Source organism: Neoarius graeffei, chromosome 6 (assembly GCF_027579695.1).
Source record: "Neoarius graeffei isolate fNeoGra1 chromosome 6, fNeoGra1.pri, whole genome shotgun sequence".
Lineage (NCBI taxonomy): Eukaryota > Metazoa > Chordata > Actinopteri > Siluriformes > Ariidae > Neoarius > Neoarius graeffei.
The window spans coordinates 105,579,227-105,596,082 of NC_083574.1; the positions used below are offsets into that span (position 1 = coordinate 105,579,227).

Sequence of the window (16,856 nt, forward strand, 5' to 3'; positions counted from 1 at the left end):
TTGCTCATTGCCTCAGAAGGCTAATGGATGATTAGAAAACCCTTGTACAATCATGTTAGCACAGCTGAAAGCAGTTTAGCTCTTTAGAGAAGCTATAAAACTGACCTTCCTTTGAGCAGATTGAGTTTCTGGAGCATCATATTTGTGGGGTCGATTAAATGCTCAAAATGGCCAGAAAAATGTCTTGACTATATTTTCTATTCATTTTACAACTTATGGTGGTAAATAAAAGTGTGACTTTTCATGGAAAACACAAAATTGTCTGGGTGACCCCAAACTTTTGAATGGTAGTGTATACATCAGGAACATTTTGAAGGCTTTTTGCCTAGAAAATGGACCATTTTGGGTTGTGCATATGATTTTATGTCAGATTTACAGTAACTTCCCTTGGTCCAATTTCACTTTGGTTTGTATTTCCTGCATATGGAGGCTTGGTAGTGTGAAGCAGCAGGCATAACTCAAAATCCATAATCTGAGCATCTGGTATGAAAATCTGGTGGACTAAGACATATACAGATGTAGACACACAACATCAAGATAAGACAGGGAGAAAGACAGGCTGATGAGATGAAGGCAGAAAGACAGAGACAAAGGGAGACAGACAGAGACAGTAAGACAGAAAAAAGACAGATACAGACAATAAGAAAGCGAGAGTGAGAGACATACTGTGCAACATAGAGAGAGAGAGAGAGAGGTGATAAGAATGTGCTGGTGCAGGGTGTGGGGTTTCACAGGGCGTCAGTTTGCATGTGGAATGTGAGCACTGCACTATATAACAGACCACTCCGCTCACACGTTGCACTTTACTTCATACACACAGCTGTGCATGCTGCAGGAATTACCCACAATCCTCCGAGCAGGAACATGCTGAGAGTGCGCTGTCTGAGAGGAGGAAGCCGAGGAGCCGAGGCTGCTCACTTAATCGGAGCCATGGTCAGTACACACAACTGTAACATTCACATTATAAAGCCTTCTCATCACTGTGTGGCCAGGACATCTTACTTGAACATTTATACTTACATTTATACACTATAAAACATTTTCATCATTGTTCGGTCAGTGTATGAATATATACTAAAACTATCATTAATGACAATATTATTATTGGACATTAAAATAATCATTTTAACGCACGTTCAGTTTACACAGTAAATCACTGTACGTCAGTCTACATACTAACATTAAACCATTCTCATTAATATGCATAGAAGTAAATATTTAACAACAAACATGTTTTTGTATATGGTCCGGGTTCGAGCCCTGTGGCCGGCGAGGGCCTTTCTGTGTGGAGTTTGCATGTTCTCCCCGTGTCCGCATGGGTTTCCTCCGGGTGCTCCGGTTTCCCCCACAGTCCAAAGACATGCAGGTTAGGTTAACTGGTGACTCTAAATTGAGCGTAGGTGTGAATGTGAGTGTGAATGGTTGTCTGTGTCTATGTGTCAGCCTTGTGATGACCTGGTGACTTGTCCAGGGTGTACCCCGCCTTTCACCCGTAGTCAGCTGGGATAGGCTCCAGCTTGCCTGCGACCCTGTAGAACAGGATAAAGCGGCTACAGATAATGAGATGAGATATTTGACTTTTATATAAGTCAAAAAGTTCTAAGACAAATTGAAAAAAATCTTTATTTATGAAAATAACAAAGCTATTTCTCTACATATCCTCCATTAAACATTTAAGTCTAAACACTTCTGCAAGCGGTATTTCTATCAGAGTATTCCTTCTTTGTAGAATTCCAGGGGATGCCTTTCACACCTTTTGAAATTACAACATCTGTCTTAGAACTTTTTGACTTACCCTCATGTATGTATGTGTGTGTGTGTATATATATATATATATATATATATATATATATATATATATATATATATATATATATAAAATATATTTTCTTTCCACATGAATGAAATTGCACTGACCTTTGTGCGTGTGAACGGGTTGCTGTTATCTGCGTTATCAGTGATGGAGAGATTTATTCCTCCACAGCTGTGCAGCAAACAGAGATGCCAAAGTGCACACTCCTGAACTTAGCCCAGAAAATGAAATCAGGGCAGTTATTCACTCATTCATCCATCCCCTCAGTGCTGCATTCATTAATGCATTCAGTGATTTAAACATCCTTTTCTTGATGTATTCATTCTTTCATTCAATCATCATTCATTCATGTGAATAAAAGTATTTTACTGAATTTCTGTGCGAAAAAGTCCATCATATGTTTCAAGCAGTCATAAAGTCATGCGTTTACTTCACTATTTATTCATCATCATCCATCCAACGAGTTATTTATATATGTGTTTCTTTATCCATTCTTGTACTCACACATCCTTTCCAATTTACTTATTCTGTATTGAACTAGTTGACTATTTATTCACTTATTCATATATTGTACATTCTTTACTATGTCATGTGTTCATTCACAATCTTTCTCTCATGTGGTCAGCCTTCAAACCATTTAAAAGCATTAGTGAATTCATGAAGCATCAGCTTGATATACTTTGGCTCATTGGACACAAACATGCATTCAGATGAACACATGAACATAGAGATGGCACAGATCTGATATCTGATATGTATTCTCTGTATGTGAGTATTGGGCTGATACCAACAGAAATAACAGCAGAGCAGATATCAGAGAATCCGGATCGGGTATCAGACCCTGTAATAAATGGCAAAGTCTGGAAATGGATTTGTATTTAGAAATATATTTTTGGACATGGAAACACTGATATAAATAGAGAGAGACTTGGCTAGTTTTTATTTTGTCAGCATTGATTGTATTAAGTTTATACTTTATTATACACTCTTTAAAGAAATAATATCAGAAATCAAAAAGTAGTATGTGCCAGCTCTATAGGAATGACGGTGTTAATCAAGTCAAGTCAAGTCAACTTTATTGTCAAATGTGCTATACATGCTCGACATACAGCACAGATGAAATTTCAGTCCTCTCTGACCCACGGTGCAAACAGGCAATGCAATAGAATAGACTAGAAGCTTTATTGTCCCCTAGGGGAAAATTATTCTCAATGAGTGAGCATGTTTTTTCTTGGCTTGTCTTGTCTTTACCATAAAAACACATAAAAACATAGATACTTTGCGCACAACACTTAACACATAAAACCAATGTTATCACAGGGATTTAGTGCACTTGATCTGTGACAAAAACAGCTGATCAAATTTTCCAGGAATCCTCATACAGTTTAAAAAAAAAAAACCTTTTCAGGTGTTTATTTAAAAAAGTAATTGCTTGAGGTATGTATGATTGCCTAGTTCTATTTTTTGAAAGGGCAGGGTAGCAGTACCAGCTCTGTGAAGGCAACAATTCAAAGGCAATAGATAGTGGATGCCTGGGGTCTGCTGAAATTGTTTCAGCCTTGTTGAGGGACCTAGATCTGTATATGTGTTCTAAACTGTTTAGGTTAATGGCTAGCAGTTTACTTGCAGTGGTCACTATTCTCCTCACAGTATGTTTTTGGGCTACTGTTGCATTTCCAAACCAGCAAATTAAGCAGAATGTTAAAACACTGTCAATAAAGGCAGTATAGAACATCTTGAGCATTGTACGTTCAACATCGAATACAATCAACTTCTTAAGAAAATAAAGCCTTCGTTGCCCTTTTTTCTGAATGTATTCTGTCCACTGATCCCACTTCAGTTTGTTGTCCAAAACTACCCCCAGGTATTTATATTCAGTAACAGACTGTATACCGTAGGTTGTCCTCTGATGGTTGTCTGATGGGGTGTACTGACTCTCCTAAAGTCAACTGTCATCTCTTTTGTCTCGTCTCGTCTTCTTCCGCCTATCCGGGACCGGGTCGCGAAGGCAGCAGTCTAAGCATGGAAGCCCAAACTTCCCTTTCCCCAGACACCTCGGCCAGCTCCTCGGGAAAAACACCGAGGCGTTCCCAGGCCAGCCGAGAGACATAGTCCCTCCAGCGTGTCCGGGGTCTTCCCCGGGGCCTCCTCCTGGGGGGACATGCCTGGAACACCTCCCCAGGGAGGTGTCCAGGAGGCATCCGAAAAAGATGCCCGAGCCACCTCAGCTGGTTCCTCTCGATGTGGAGGAGCAGCGGCTCTACTCCGAGCTCCTCCCGAGTGACTGTGCTTCTCACCCTATCTCTAAGGGAGCGCCCAGCCACCCTGCGAAGGAAACTCATTTCAGCCGCTTGTATCCGCGATCTTGTTCTTTCTGTCATTACCCAAAGCTCATGACCATAGGTGAGAGTCGGAACGTAGATCGACCGGTAAATTGAGAGCTTCGCCTTTTGGCTCAGCTCCTTCTTCACCACGACGGACCGGTAAAGCGACCGCATCACTGCGGAGGCTGCATCGATCCGCCTGTCGATCTCACGCTCCATCCTTCCCTCACTCGTGAACAAGATCCCGAGATACTTAAACTCCTCCACTTGAGGCAGGACTTCTCCACCAACCTGGAGAGGGCAAGCCACCCTTTTCCAGTCGAGAACCATGGCCTCGGACTTGGAGGTGCTGATTCTCATCCCAGCCGCTTCACACTCGACTGCAAACCGCCCCAGTGCATGCTGAAGGTCCTGGTTTGAAGAAGCCAACAGGACAACATCATCCGCAAAAAGCAGATATGAAATCCTGTGGTTCCCAAACAGGATTCCTTCCGGCCCCTGGCTGCACCTAGAAATTCTGTCCATAAAAATTATGAACAGAACCGGTGACAAAGGGCAGCCCTGCCGGAGTCCAACATGCACTGGGAACAGGTCTGACTTACTGCCGGCAATGCGAACCAGACTCCTGCTCCGTTCGTACAGGGACCGGACAGCCCTTAGCAAAGAGCCCCGAACCCCATACTCCCGAAGCACCCCCCACAGAATACCACGGGGGACATGGTCGAATGCCTTCTCCAGATCCACAAAGCACATGTGGACTGGTTGGGCAAACTCCCATGAACCCTCGAGCACCCTATGAAGGGTATAGAGCTGGTCCAGTGTTCCGCGACCAGGACGAAAACCGCATTGTTCCTCCTGGATCTGAGGTTCGACTATTGGTCGAATTCTCCTCTCCAGTACCCTGGAGTAAACTTTCCCTGGGAGGCTGAGAAGTGTGATTCTCCTATAATTGGAGCACACTCTCCGGTCCCCTTTCTTAAAAAGAGGGACCACCACCACCCCAGTCTGCCACTCCAGAGGCACTGTCCCTGACCGCCACGTGATGTTGCAGAGGCGTGTCAATCAAGACAGCCCCACAACATCCAGAGACTTGAGATACTCAGGGCGGATCTCATCCACCCCCGGTGCCTTGCCACCGAGGAGCTTGCAAACCACCTCAGTGACTTCGGCTTGGGTAATGGACGAGCCCACCTCTGAGTCATCAGCCTCAGTCTCCTCAGTGGAAGACATGACGGTGGGATTGAGGAGATCCTCAAAGTATTCCTTCCACCGCCCGACAATGTCCCCAGTCGAGGTCAACAGCTCCCCACCCGCACTGTAAACAGTGTTGGCAGAGTACTGCTTCCCCCTCCTGAGGCGCTGGACGGTTTGCCAGAATTTCTTCGAGGCCAACCGATAGTCCTTCTCCATGGCCTCCCCGAACTCCTCCCAGTTCCGAGTTTTTGCCTCCGCAACTGCCCGAGCTGCAGCACGCCTGGCCTGCCGATACCCGTCGGCTGCCTCAGGAGTCCCGGAGGTCAACATGGCCCGATAGGACTCCTTCTTCAGCTTGACGGCATCCCTTACTTCCGGTGTCCACCACCGGGTTCGGGGATTGCCGCCACGACAGGCACCGGAGACCTTGCGGCCACAGCTCCGAACAGCTGCGTCCACAATGGAGGTAGAGAACATGGTCCACTCAGACTCAATGTCCCCCACCTCCCTCGGAAGCTGGGAAAAGCTCTCCCAGAGGTGGGAGTTAAAGACCTCCCCAACAGAGTGCTCGGCCAGACGTTCCCAGCAGACCCTCACCATACGTTTGGGCCTGCCAGGTCTGTCCAGCTTCCTCCTCCGCCAGCAGATCCAACTCACCACCAGGTGGTGATCAGTTGACAGCTCAGCCCCTCTCTTCACCCGAGTGTCCAAGACATAGGGCCGGAGATCAGATGAAACGACTACAAAGTCGATCATCGACCTCCAACCTAAGGTGTCCTGGTGCCACGTGCACTTATGGACACCCCTATGCTCGAACATGGTGTACGTTATGGACAAACCATGACTAGCACAGAAGTCCAATAACAAAACACCACTCGGGTTCAGATCGGGGAGGCCGTTCCTCCCAACCACGCCCCTCCAGGTGTCACTGTCGTCGCCCACATGAGCATTGAAGTCCCCCAGTAGCACAATGGAGTCCCCAGTCTGAGCACCCCTCAGTACCTCTCCCAGGGACTCCAAGAAGGCCGGATACTCTATACTGCTATTTGGCCCATAGGCACAAACAACAGCAAGAGCCCTCTCCCCAATCCGAAGGCGCAGAGAGGCGACCCTCTCGTTCACTGGGGTAAACTCCAACACATGGCGGCTGAGCTGGGGAGCTATAAGCAAGCCCACACCAGCCTGCCGCCACTCACCACGGGCAACTCCAGAGAAGTGGAAAGTCCAGCCCCTCTCGAGGAGCTGGGTTCCAGAGCCCAAGCTGTGCGTGGAGGTGAGCCCGACTATCTCTAGCCGGTACCTCTCAACCTCCCGCACAAGCTCAGGCTCCTTCCCCCCCAGCGAAGTGACATTCCATGTCCCAACAGCCAGCCGCTGTGTCAGGGATCAGGTCGTCGAGGCCCCTGCCTTCGACTGCCACCCAATCCACACTGCACCAAACCCCTACTGCTACCTCTGTGGGTGGTGAACATCTCTTTTGTCTTTGACGTATTTAACAAGAGATGAGACTTATCACACCAATTTATAAATGTGTCTAGAACAGGGCCATGACCCAGCTCATCATCCTGGAGGAGGCTGACCAATGCTGTGTCATCGGCAAACTTAATTAAATGTCTACCAGGGTGGGAACTGGTACAGTTGTTAGTATAAAGAATAAACAACAAAGGGGATAAGACACAGCCTTGGGGAGAGCCAACATTGGAGATGATTTTATCAGAAAAAAAGGTACCCACCTTTACACGTTGGACACTCTGTCTTAAAAAGTCAAGCAACCATAGAATCAGACCTCCATCCAGTGAAAAGTCCTCTACCAATCTATGAGCCAGGATAGTAGGTTGAATTGTGTTAAATGCTGACAAAAAATTGAAAAATAAAATTTTAACATGAGTTTTAGATGCCTCAACATGTGAATAAACAAGATGTAGCAGGGTTACAATGGCATCATCAACCCCCCTGCTGGGCTGATATGTGAATTGCAGGGGGTCTAGTAATGTATGTGTTTTTATTGTGATGTGTTTTTTAACTATCCTTTCAAAACATTTCATTACCAACGATGTTAATGCTATGGGACGGTAATGATGAATGGGCATGGCGCTGTTCAATGGTGACACGCAGCAGCAGTTGTGCGCGTTGTTTGTTTGTTTGCTTTTTTTAATGATTGTGTGTGATTACTAACAGTTCATTGTCAGTTTTAAATTTTATGTCATACGGTTTTTTCGGAAACAATGACTCACCTCAAGCTGAGTGGTTTTCTGCTCTTTCTGACACTTTTTGGTCACTTTTTGCTGGTGTTGTGTTTGGATTGCCACCTCCGTTACAATCAGGAGTTTCTACTGCTACTCCGGGATACAGGAGGAGGAATCGTGGACCCAGCTGGAGTCTTCCCATCGGAGCTCATCGGGCATGATCTTTCCAGGGGAGACCAGGGGACGAGGCCGACAAGGGCGAGGAGAAGAGGTAGCCGTGGTGGGGTCTGCCAGAGGCTCAAAAGACAGGGTCACCGGAGGATCCCTCTCCCCTCGATAATCCTCGCCAATGTACAATCCCTCCGGAGTAAGGTGGATGAACTCCAAGCAAATGTTAGATTCATATCGGACTATAGGAATGCCTGCCTTATTGCACTGACTGAGACGTAGCTCAAGGAGCAGGATCTCCAGCCCGACTTGGAAATCGATGGTTTTGGAGTATCGTTGCGACTTGACAGGGACCTGGCAGCAACAGGAAAATCACTTGGTGGTGGTCTGTGCTTGTACATTAATAAGAACTGGTGCAACACAGTTGCGGTCAGAGAAACTGTGTGCGCCCGTGACATTGAACTTATGTCTGTCTCTCTCCGTCCTCACTACTTGCCAAGAGAGTTTCCACAAATATTTGTCACACTTGTTTACATTCATCCGAGGGCGAACGCTGATATTGCATCTAGGGTAATAGCACAGACGGTGCAAAGGCTGCAAAGCATCGCCTCTGATGCGCCGAATTTTATAATGGGCGACTTCAATCATTGTAGGCTTGGAAAGTCGCTAAGTAACTTTTCTCAATACTTCACCTGCCCTACAAGACATATGAAATGTTTAGACCTTTGCTATGGGACAGTTAAAAGAGCCTACAGGTCCTTTAGTAGAGCTCCGCTCGGTTTGTCCGACCATAATGTTATTTATTTGGTTCCGGTTTACAAAACTGTCCTGAGGAGAACAAAACCTGAGCGACGTTTGGTTCCGGTCTGGTCTGAGGAATCCACACAGGAATTATTGGACTGTTATTCATGCACTGACTGGGATTTATTCAAGGAATCATGTTCTAACTTGGATAAACTTGTTGAGACTGTTTCTGCTTATATAAGTTTCTGTGAAAATGAAATAATTCCTAAAAAGGCTATCTTCATTTTTCCAAATAACAAACCATGGGTGTCAAAATCCGTTAAAAGTATTATTAATCAAAGGAATATTAGCTTTAATCAGGGGTATATCACCATCTATAAAGATTTGCAGAAGCAAGTTAAGAGGGAGCTCAAATTAGCCAAACTTAAATATAAAGATAAAGTTGAATCCCTATTGAGTAGTGGCAAGTCACGCCCCGCTTGGGATGGTGTGAAGTCGATGATGGGCTTGCAATCCAATCATAAAAAAGTCCTCTCCTTTGATGGCAAGACAGATTCTGAGCTTGCAGATGATTTGAACACCTTTTATAACCGTTTTGATATTTATGATTTTACTCAAGAATTGTCTGTGTACAGGGAACTAGGTGCAGAGCAACCTGTTGCCATCACTATTGAAAAGGACAGAGTTCATAAGGTCCTTAGGGGGGTGAAAGAAAGGAAGAGCCCTGGTCCAGACAATATTGGTGGCCATCTCCTTAAAAGCTGTGCAGAGCCACTGTCTGACATATTTGCTTTCATCTTTAATAAGTCTCTCCAATCACATCAGGTTCCTCACCTCTGGAAAGAGTCAGTGATTGTGCCCGTACCCAAGACTAAAGGACCTAAATCACTAAATGATTTTAGACCAGTGGCCCTCACATCCCTTATTATGAAAGCTTTTGAGAAAATTATTAAACAGGAAATTTTAGATATAATTCATCCCCAACTTGACTCCTTACAATTTGCCTATAGGGCAGGTAGGGGGGTTGAGGACGCTACAGGTAGCCTGCTTAATACAGTTCTTAACCACCTGGAAGGTGCAAAGAAATTTGCACGTTTACTGTTTATTGATTTTTCATCAGCTTTTAATTGTATTCAACCTCACATTTTAGCAGACAGACTTTTAAAGACACACAACATTAACCCAGGGCTTATAGCCTGGCTAGTTGACTTTTTAACCTCCAGATCCCAAAGGGTTAAAGTAAATGGTGTCCTATCTGGTAATCTCTTATCCTCTACTGACTCCCCCCAAGGATGTGTCCTCTCCCCTCTCCTCTTTGTTTTATATACAAATGAATGCCGTTCCCAATATGATGGAAGTCAGATTTTTAAATTTGTGGATGACTCTGTTATTGTCTCTCTTCTGGATGAAAGTGTGATTGAACATGGACCAGTAGTGAAGGATTTCAGCGATTGGTGTAAGTGCTCCTTTTTAAACATAAATGTCTCCAAGACCAAAGAATTAGTCATTGATTTTAGGAAAAAGTGCCCCCCTCTTCCGTCTACTACCATAGATGGTCAACTTGTTGAGATAGTACAAGAGTACAAGTACCTTGGCACAATAATTGACAGCAAGTTATGTTTTGAATCACACTCTGAGGCTGTATGTGCCAAAGCCCATCAGCGCATGTATTTTTATCACAAATTGAGAAATTTTAACATTGATCCCACTTTTATGAGAATGTTTTATTCCTGTTTTATTGAGTCTGTTTTAACCTTCTGTTTTATCTGCTGGTTTGGTTGTTTGTCTATGAGAAACAAAAACCGACTAGAGAGCATTGTCAAGACATGTAGCAAGATTGCTGGCATCAACTTCCCCACTCTCTCCCACATCTATTCAAACAGAGTGGCAAAGAAGGCCCAATCTATTGCAGCTGATTCTAGCCACCCCTTGTCTTGCCAGTTCAAGCTACTCCACTCAGGTCGCAGGTACTCCATGCCCAGATGTAGGTCAAATAGACTCAGGAATTCTTGTATCCCATCTTCCATCTCCATTTTAAATAATTTGTCTGAATTATTTTAAATGTATATTTTTTTTAGTTTTATTTATTACTGTGTTTTAGTATTGTGGGTATTTTATGTTTTTGTTGTATTGTTGTGTGTCTTGTCCTGTCTGCTGGCTGCACAAATAATTGCCCCTTGGGGACAATAAAGTTACCTTTGATCTTTGATTATGTTCAGTCGGGGAGGGAATCTTAGGAATAGGAATGATAGTTGATGTTTTCCACAGGAGTGGCACACTATGCTGATCCAGAGAGGCCTGAAAAATATAAATGAAAACAGGGGACAGTTGTTCTGCACAGTATTTCAGCACCTTACCACTGATGTTATCTGGGCCAGGGCTCTTGCATATGTTAATTGTTCTGAACAGTGAATGAACCTCTGTCTGCTTAACAGTAATATTATGAGGTGCTGGCAGCTCTAACTGGTTTTGTTCAATAATATTTTTGCCATCTCCTTCAAAACGGGAAAAGAACAAATTAAATTGATTTGCCTGCTCCTGCTCCTCACCAACCCTAAAACCTACATGGCATTTCCCTCTGCCTTTGTAGGGAATGCTAGTCATGGCTTTGATACCCTGCCATGCCTGCCTAGGGTTTCCTAGGGCCAGATTTTGTTCTACTTTTTGTTTATAGGCGTTCTTATTTATCTTTATCTGCCTTTTAATTTCTCTTTGTATGTCTCTCTTAACTACCTCGTTTTTTTGGATGTAAGCCCATTTCTTTTTGTTTAACAGGTATTTTAATTTCTTTGATACCCAGAGTTTGTTATTGGGATACATTTTAAAAGTTCTACTGGGCACCACTAAGTCCTCACAAAAGGTTATATAGTCTGAAATTACTTCAACATGTTCATTCAAATCTGAGCATTTAAAAACCTCCCATGAGGTGCAGTCAAAACGTCCCTGAAGAGACTTAATCACATCCTCATTCCAGATCTTGACAGTCCTAATCTGGGGTTTTTCTCTCTTCAAAAGCCACTGATAGGCTGGCCAGAGATGTACCACATTGTGGTCGGATGCCCCCAGATAAGGTAGGGAAGAAGCAGAATAGGCACCTTTGACATTGCCATAACACAGGTCGAGTGTTTTATTTTTCCTTGTGTGGCAGTTTACATATTGATGGTAGGTGCGCAGAGAGTTCTTCAGTGAACAGCCATTAAAATCTCCCAGAAAGAATGTTGGGGCATCAGGAGAAATAGATTCGAGTTTTTGAGACAGGTGGAATATAATCTCTGATGCTTCGGCTGCATTGGCCTGAGGGTGAATATACACCACTGTAAAAAAGAGTTGAGGGAATTCATGAGGGAGGTAAAAAGGACGAAGTGACAGACAGAGAAGCTCAATGTCGGGGGTACAATGACTCTCTCTCACTGCCACTGATCCACTCCCGCACCAGATGTTCCGAACAAGGAAACTGACCCCGCCCCCTCAGTACTTTCCAGTAGTGTTTGGATCACGGTCCATTCTGAAGGCAGTAAAACCAACTGGCTCCACCTCAGTAGATGGTGTATTGCTATCCAGCCACATCTCTGTGATTTGCCAGCATGCTGACGTCTCGGTATTCATGCAGGTACCTGAAGTTTGCAGCGACTTCATCCGTCTTGTTCCTCAAAGACTGGGCGTTGATTAACAAACAGGTTGGTAGGGGGAGTCGAGTTTTCATTCTTTTCAATCTTTGTCTAATCCCCCCCTCTTCCCTTGTTTATGTTTTGGCCCATGGTTGTGAGGGCAAGCTCGTCGATAATTCGGTGCAAAATTAAAAATCAGTGGTTTGGGACTGCACTGTAATAAAAATTCTCTCGTGTATTGGAAGCATTGGATGACGCTGCCAACTGTGTTTCCGTGATTTAATCCACAGGTAAAGAGTACACACAAGGCCAACAAAATGAGCCCAATAATCCAAACGGGTGATACCATTACTGTGATAAGATTGGTAACGTCACTAAGCACTTAAAAACATGAATAAAAATAGAATAACTGAAATAAACAATATAAACAGTATAAACACTCTAGATAAGAAACAGACATAGACTAAACACTCACAGGTATACACACACAGACACACACACGCACACACACACACACATATGTATAAACACACACACACACACACACACACACATATATATATATATAATATATATATATATATATATATATATAAATTGGAGCAAAAGGACAAAAAATAAACAGTCAAGGGCACTTGAGATATAGCAGGTGAACATGAAATAAGCAGTATAAACAATAAACTAATAGCTGTTAAGGTGAGGTAGTGTGGAATAGTGCAAATGAGCGAAGTAAAGTGAAATGTGCAGTCCCTGAGTTCCTGAGTTCAGTGTGCGAATGAATGTTGAGAGTGTGTGTGTGTGTGTGTGTGTGTGTGTGTGTGTGTGTGTGTGTGTGTGTGTGTGTTGGGGGGGGGGACTGTGAGGATGACATGATGTCAGATGCTGAAGGGGGGGCAGGGGGTGTATGGGCAGAATCTGTGGCAGGGGGCAGAGGGGGGAGGAGGGGCAGAACAGGGAGGGAGTTGAGCCTCCTGACTGCCTGGTGAAAGAAACTGTTCTTGAGCCTGCTGGTTTTGGCCCGGAGACTCCACAGTCTCCTCCCCGATGGCAGCAGGCTGAAGAGGCTGTGAGATGGGTGGGTGGGGTCACCTGCAATCCTGATGGCTTTGCGGGTGAGGCAGGAGTTATAAATATCCATAAGAGAAGGGAGAGAGACACCAATGATCCTCAAAGCTGCTCTCACGATTCGCTGCAGAGTCTTGCAGCAGGACACGGTGTAGGTGCCGTACCACATGGTGATGCAGCTGGTCAGGATGTTCTCGATGGTGCCTCTGTAGAATGTGTGCATGATGGGGGCCGGGACTCTTGCTCTCCTCAGTTTGCGGAGGAAGTACAGATGCTGTTGGGCTTTTTTGGCCAGTGATGCGGTGTTGTTGCTCCAGGACAGGTCTTCAGAGATGTGTACACCCAGAAACTTGGTGCTGCTCACCCTCTCCACTGCAGCACTGTCGATAGTTAGTGGAGCATGCTGGGTGTGCTCTCTCCTGAAGTCCACAACAATCTCCTTCATCTTCTCTATGTTCAGGCGGAGATTGTTGTCCTTGCACCACATGGCCAAGCGGCTCACCTCACTCCTGTAGATTGTCTCATCGCCATTGTTGATGAGACCCACCACAGTCGTGTCATCCACAAACTTAATGAAGAGGCTGGAGCTGGATGTTGGTGTGCAGTCGTGGGTCAGCAGAGTGAAGAGGAGGGGGCTTAGCACACATCCTTGGGGGCCCCTGTGTTCAATGTGATGGTGCTGGAGGAGTTGCTGCTGACCCATACAGCCTGTGGTCTCCCCGTCAGGAAGTCCAGCAGCCAGTTGCACAGGGAGGTGTTGAGTGCCAGCTGGTCCAGTTTATGAATGAGCTGCTGAGGAATGATTGTGTTGAATGCTGAGCTAAAGTCTATGAACAGCATTCTGATGTACAAGTCTTTTGTCTCCAGGTGGGTGAGGGCTGAGTGGAGGGCAGTGGAGATGGCGTCATCAGTCGAATGGTTGGACCAATATGCAAACTGAAAAGGGTCCAGGGCGGGGGGAGGGCAGACTTGATATGCCGCATGACTAGCCGCTCGAAGCACTTCATGAGGATGGGAGTGAGTGCGACCGGGTGGTAGTCATTGAAGCAGGAGGGAGACGGCTTCTTCGGGACCGGGATGATGATGGTGGCTTTGAGGCATGTGAGGACAACAGCCTGGCTCAACGAGATGTTGAAGATGTCTGTAAAGACATCTGTGAGCTCCTCGGCACAGTCTCTCAGGACACCACCAGGAATGTTATCAGGACCTGGGGCTTTCCATGCATTTGTCGTCCTGAGAGCTCTCTTCATGCTGTCTGGGGACAGCATCAACACCTGGTCACCGGGAGGTGGTGGGGTCTTCTGTGCTGTGGTGCTGTTGTCTGCCTCAAAGCGAGCGAAGAAGTCATTCAACTGATTCAGCAGAGTGGTGGAGTTATCACAGGTCTGTGGCAAGGGCTTGTGGTCTGTGATGGTCTGAATCCCCCACCACAGGTTCCTGATGTCTCTGCTGTCGTTGAACTAGTCAGCAATGTTCCTGGTATACTGTCTCTTGGCCACCCTGATGCCTCTTGACAGGTTGGCCCTAGCTGTCCTCAGGCCCACCTCGTCCCCAGCTCTGAAGGCAGCATTCCAAGCCCTCAGGAGCCTGTGGACTTCCCCTGTCAGCCATGGCTTCTGATTTGCCTGAATGGAGATGGTTCTGGTGACTGTAATGTCGTCCATGCACTTCCTCATGTAGGTAGTGACGGTCTCCGTGTACTCCTGGAGGTCTGTAGTGTTGTTGTAGTGGCCGCCTGCCTGAACATGCTCCAGTCAGTGGTGGAAAAACAGTCCTGAAGTGCCTCTGAGGACCCCTCTGGCCACACACGTACCTTTGTAGCTGCTTTGTAGCTGTAACACGTACTGCTTTGTAGCTGGTTTGGTGACTTTAACCAGTGGCCTGTATGCTGGCATTAGCATAACAGTGGAGTGATCTGAGGCCCCAAGGTGGGGGAGGGGGAGGGCTTTGTAAGCACCTCTATGTGTGGTGTAAGCATTGTCAAGAGTATTGTTTCCATGTGTGGGAAAGTTGATATGTCCATAGAGTTTTGGAAACACGCTCTTGGGGTTTGCATGATTGAAATCCCCAGCCAGGATGAGGAAAGCATCTGGGTGGACTGTCTGCTGCTCACTGATATGCTGATAGATTTCATTCAGTGCTTCACTCCTCTTGCTATTGGAGCCGGGAGGGATGTATATTGCTACCAGCAATATGGCTGTAAATTCCCTCGGCAGGTAGAATGGCCAGCACTTAATAATTATAAACTCCACCAGTGGTGAGCAGTGTTTGCAGACCATAACAGCATCGTGGCACCAGGCATCACTGATGTAAATACAGAGTCCTCCACCGCGAATCTTCCCCCCTCGACTAGCACTCTGTCTGACCGGTAGCATGTTAGCCGGGCTAGCTGAATGTCACAGTCCGGGATGCTGTCGTTAAGCCATGTTTCCACAAACACAAGGACACAACACTCAATCACAGATTTAGAAGATGAGCGGAGTAGGTGGACATAATCCAGCTTGTTGTCCAGCAAGTGTGCGTTGGCCAGAGTGATGGTAGGGATAGCCGGCCGGTGAGGGCTAGCCACTAGTCTAGCCCGGATACTGCTGCACTTGCCCCTCTTCTGCCTCTGCATGTTCCTCCTGTGGTGCCTCCACTGTGGGCTGGATGAAGGAGTGGGGGTCGGTGGTTGAGCAGGCCTCCAGAGCAAATCGTAGTCGCATAGCACTTCCACATCTGCTGGATTTATATCCATGAATATAGTTCTGCGGATGTCGAGCAGAAACTCACGGGAGTATGTGCACCTTAAGACTGATGGACGCGACAAAGACGAACAGATACATGCTGTTTTAAAACACAAAAAAACATGAAAACACCGTTCTGTCGGGACGGAGAGGAGCCGCTGTGTGTGTACGCACCGCCATCTTAGCACTTATTTATATAAATATATATACAATGAATAAAATTTTAAAAATGCATTTTTAAATTTCTATCTTTACTGTATTGTGTAGTTTTCCAATTTTAAATAGAATATTATTTTTTAATCAATTTCATTTTGTTTAGGTTGGTCGTATGGCATCCTGTTGGGTTCAGAAGGTGTTTCAGAGCTCAAGCTCAGCCGCTGCTGTGAGATCACATGCAGCTGAGGACGTGGCCGTCACTGAGCTTGGGCCTGATGAGTGCCCAGTTTGCACTTATAACGAGTGGGACCTGCTGGAGGAAGTGATTGTAGGGCGCGCAGAAAATGCACATGTCCCTCCATTTACTGTAGAGGTCAAGGTACAGACAACAAGCATTCATTCATTTATTTATTCACTCACACAGTCAGTCTCAGTTACTTGTTTGTACACATTCACTAATTCACTCACTCCTTTTTTTTATACTCAGGCCAACACATATGGGAAGTACTGGCCATTTTATCAGAAATATGGAGGGCAGACATTCCCCAAGGAGCACGTGAAGAAGGCAGTCACTGAAATCGAGGAAATGTGCAGTATCCTGCGCCATGAGGGTGTCATCGTGAGGAGACCTGAACCCATCGACTGGTCCATCGAGTACAAAACCCCTGACTTCACATCCACAGGTGGGACAGGCCCTGAGATTAACTGTACATCACATTATGTTACATGGCATTTAGCAGACGCTCTTATCCAGAACGAGGTACAACAAATGCAAAAGTCAGGTACACAGAGTGCTGAACTTCTAGACAAGAAAGTTTTAGTGCCAACTGAACAAGTGACAGAATAATACTTAGTGTAATATTCTGGTGAAG

At 45.6% G+C, this 16,856-nt stretch overlaps 1 protein-coding gene across 1 annotated transcript in view; it reads left to right on the forward strand.

Annotated features, from left to right (window-relative positions):
- The first annotated feature begins 820 nt into the window (after positions 1 to 820).
- gatm (glycine amidinotransferase (L-arginine:glycine amidinotransferase)) overlaps positions 821 to 16,856 on the forward strand; it is a 51,201-nt gene continuing 35,165 nt past the window's right edge. Inside the window, exons 1-3 of the mRNA XM_060923074.1 lie at positions 821 to 933; positions 16,148 to 16,363; positions 16,472 to 16,667. Of these exons, the coding sequence (XP_060779057.1) occupies positions 865 to 933; positions 16,148 to 16,363; positions 16,472 to 16,667 (481 nt within the window). The 5' untranslated portion in view covers positions 821 to 864. The remainder of the gene's footprint in view (positions 934 to 16,147; positions 16,364 to 16,471; positions 16,668 to 16,856) is intronic.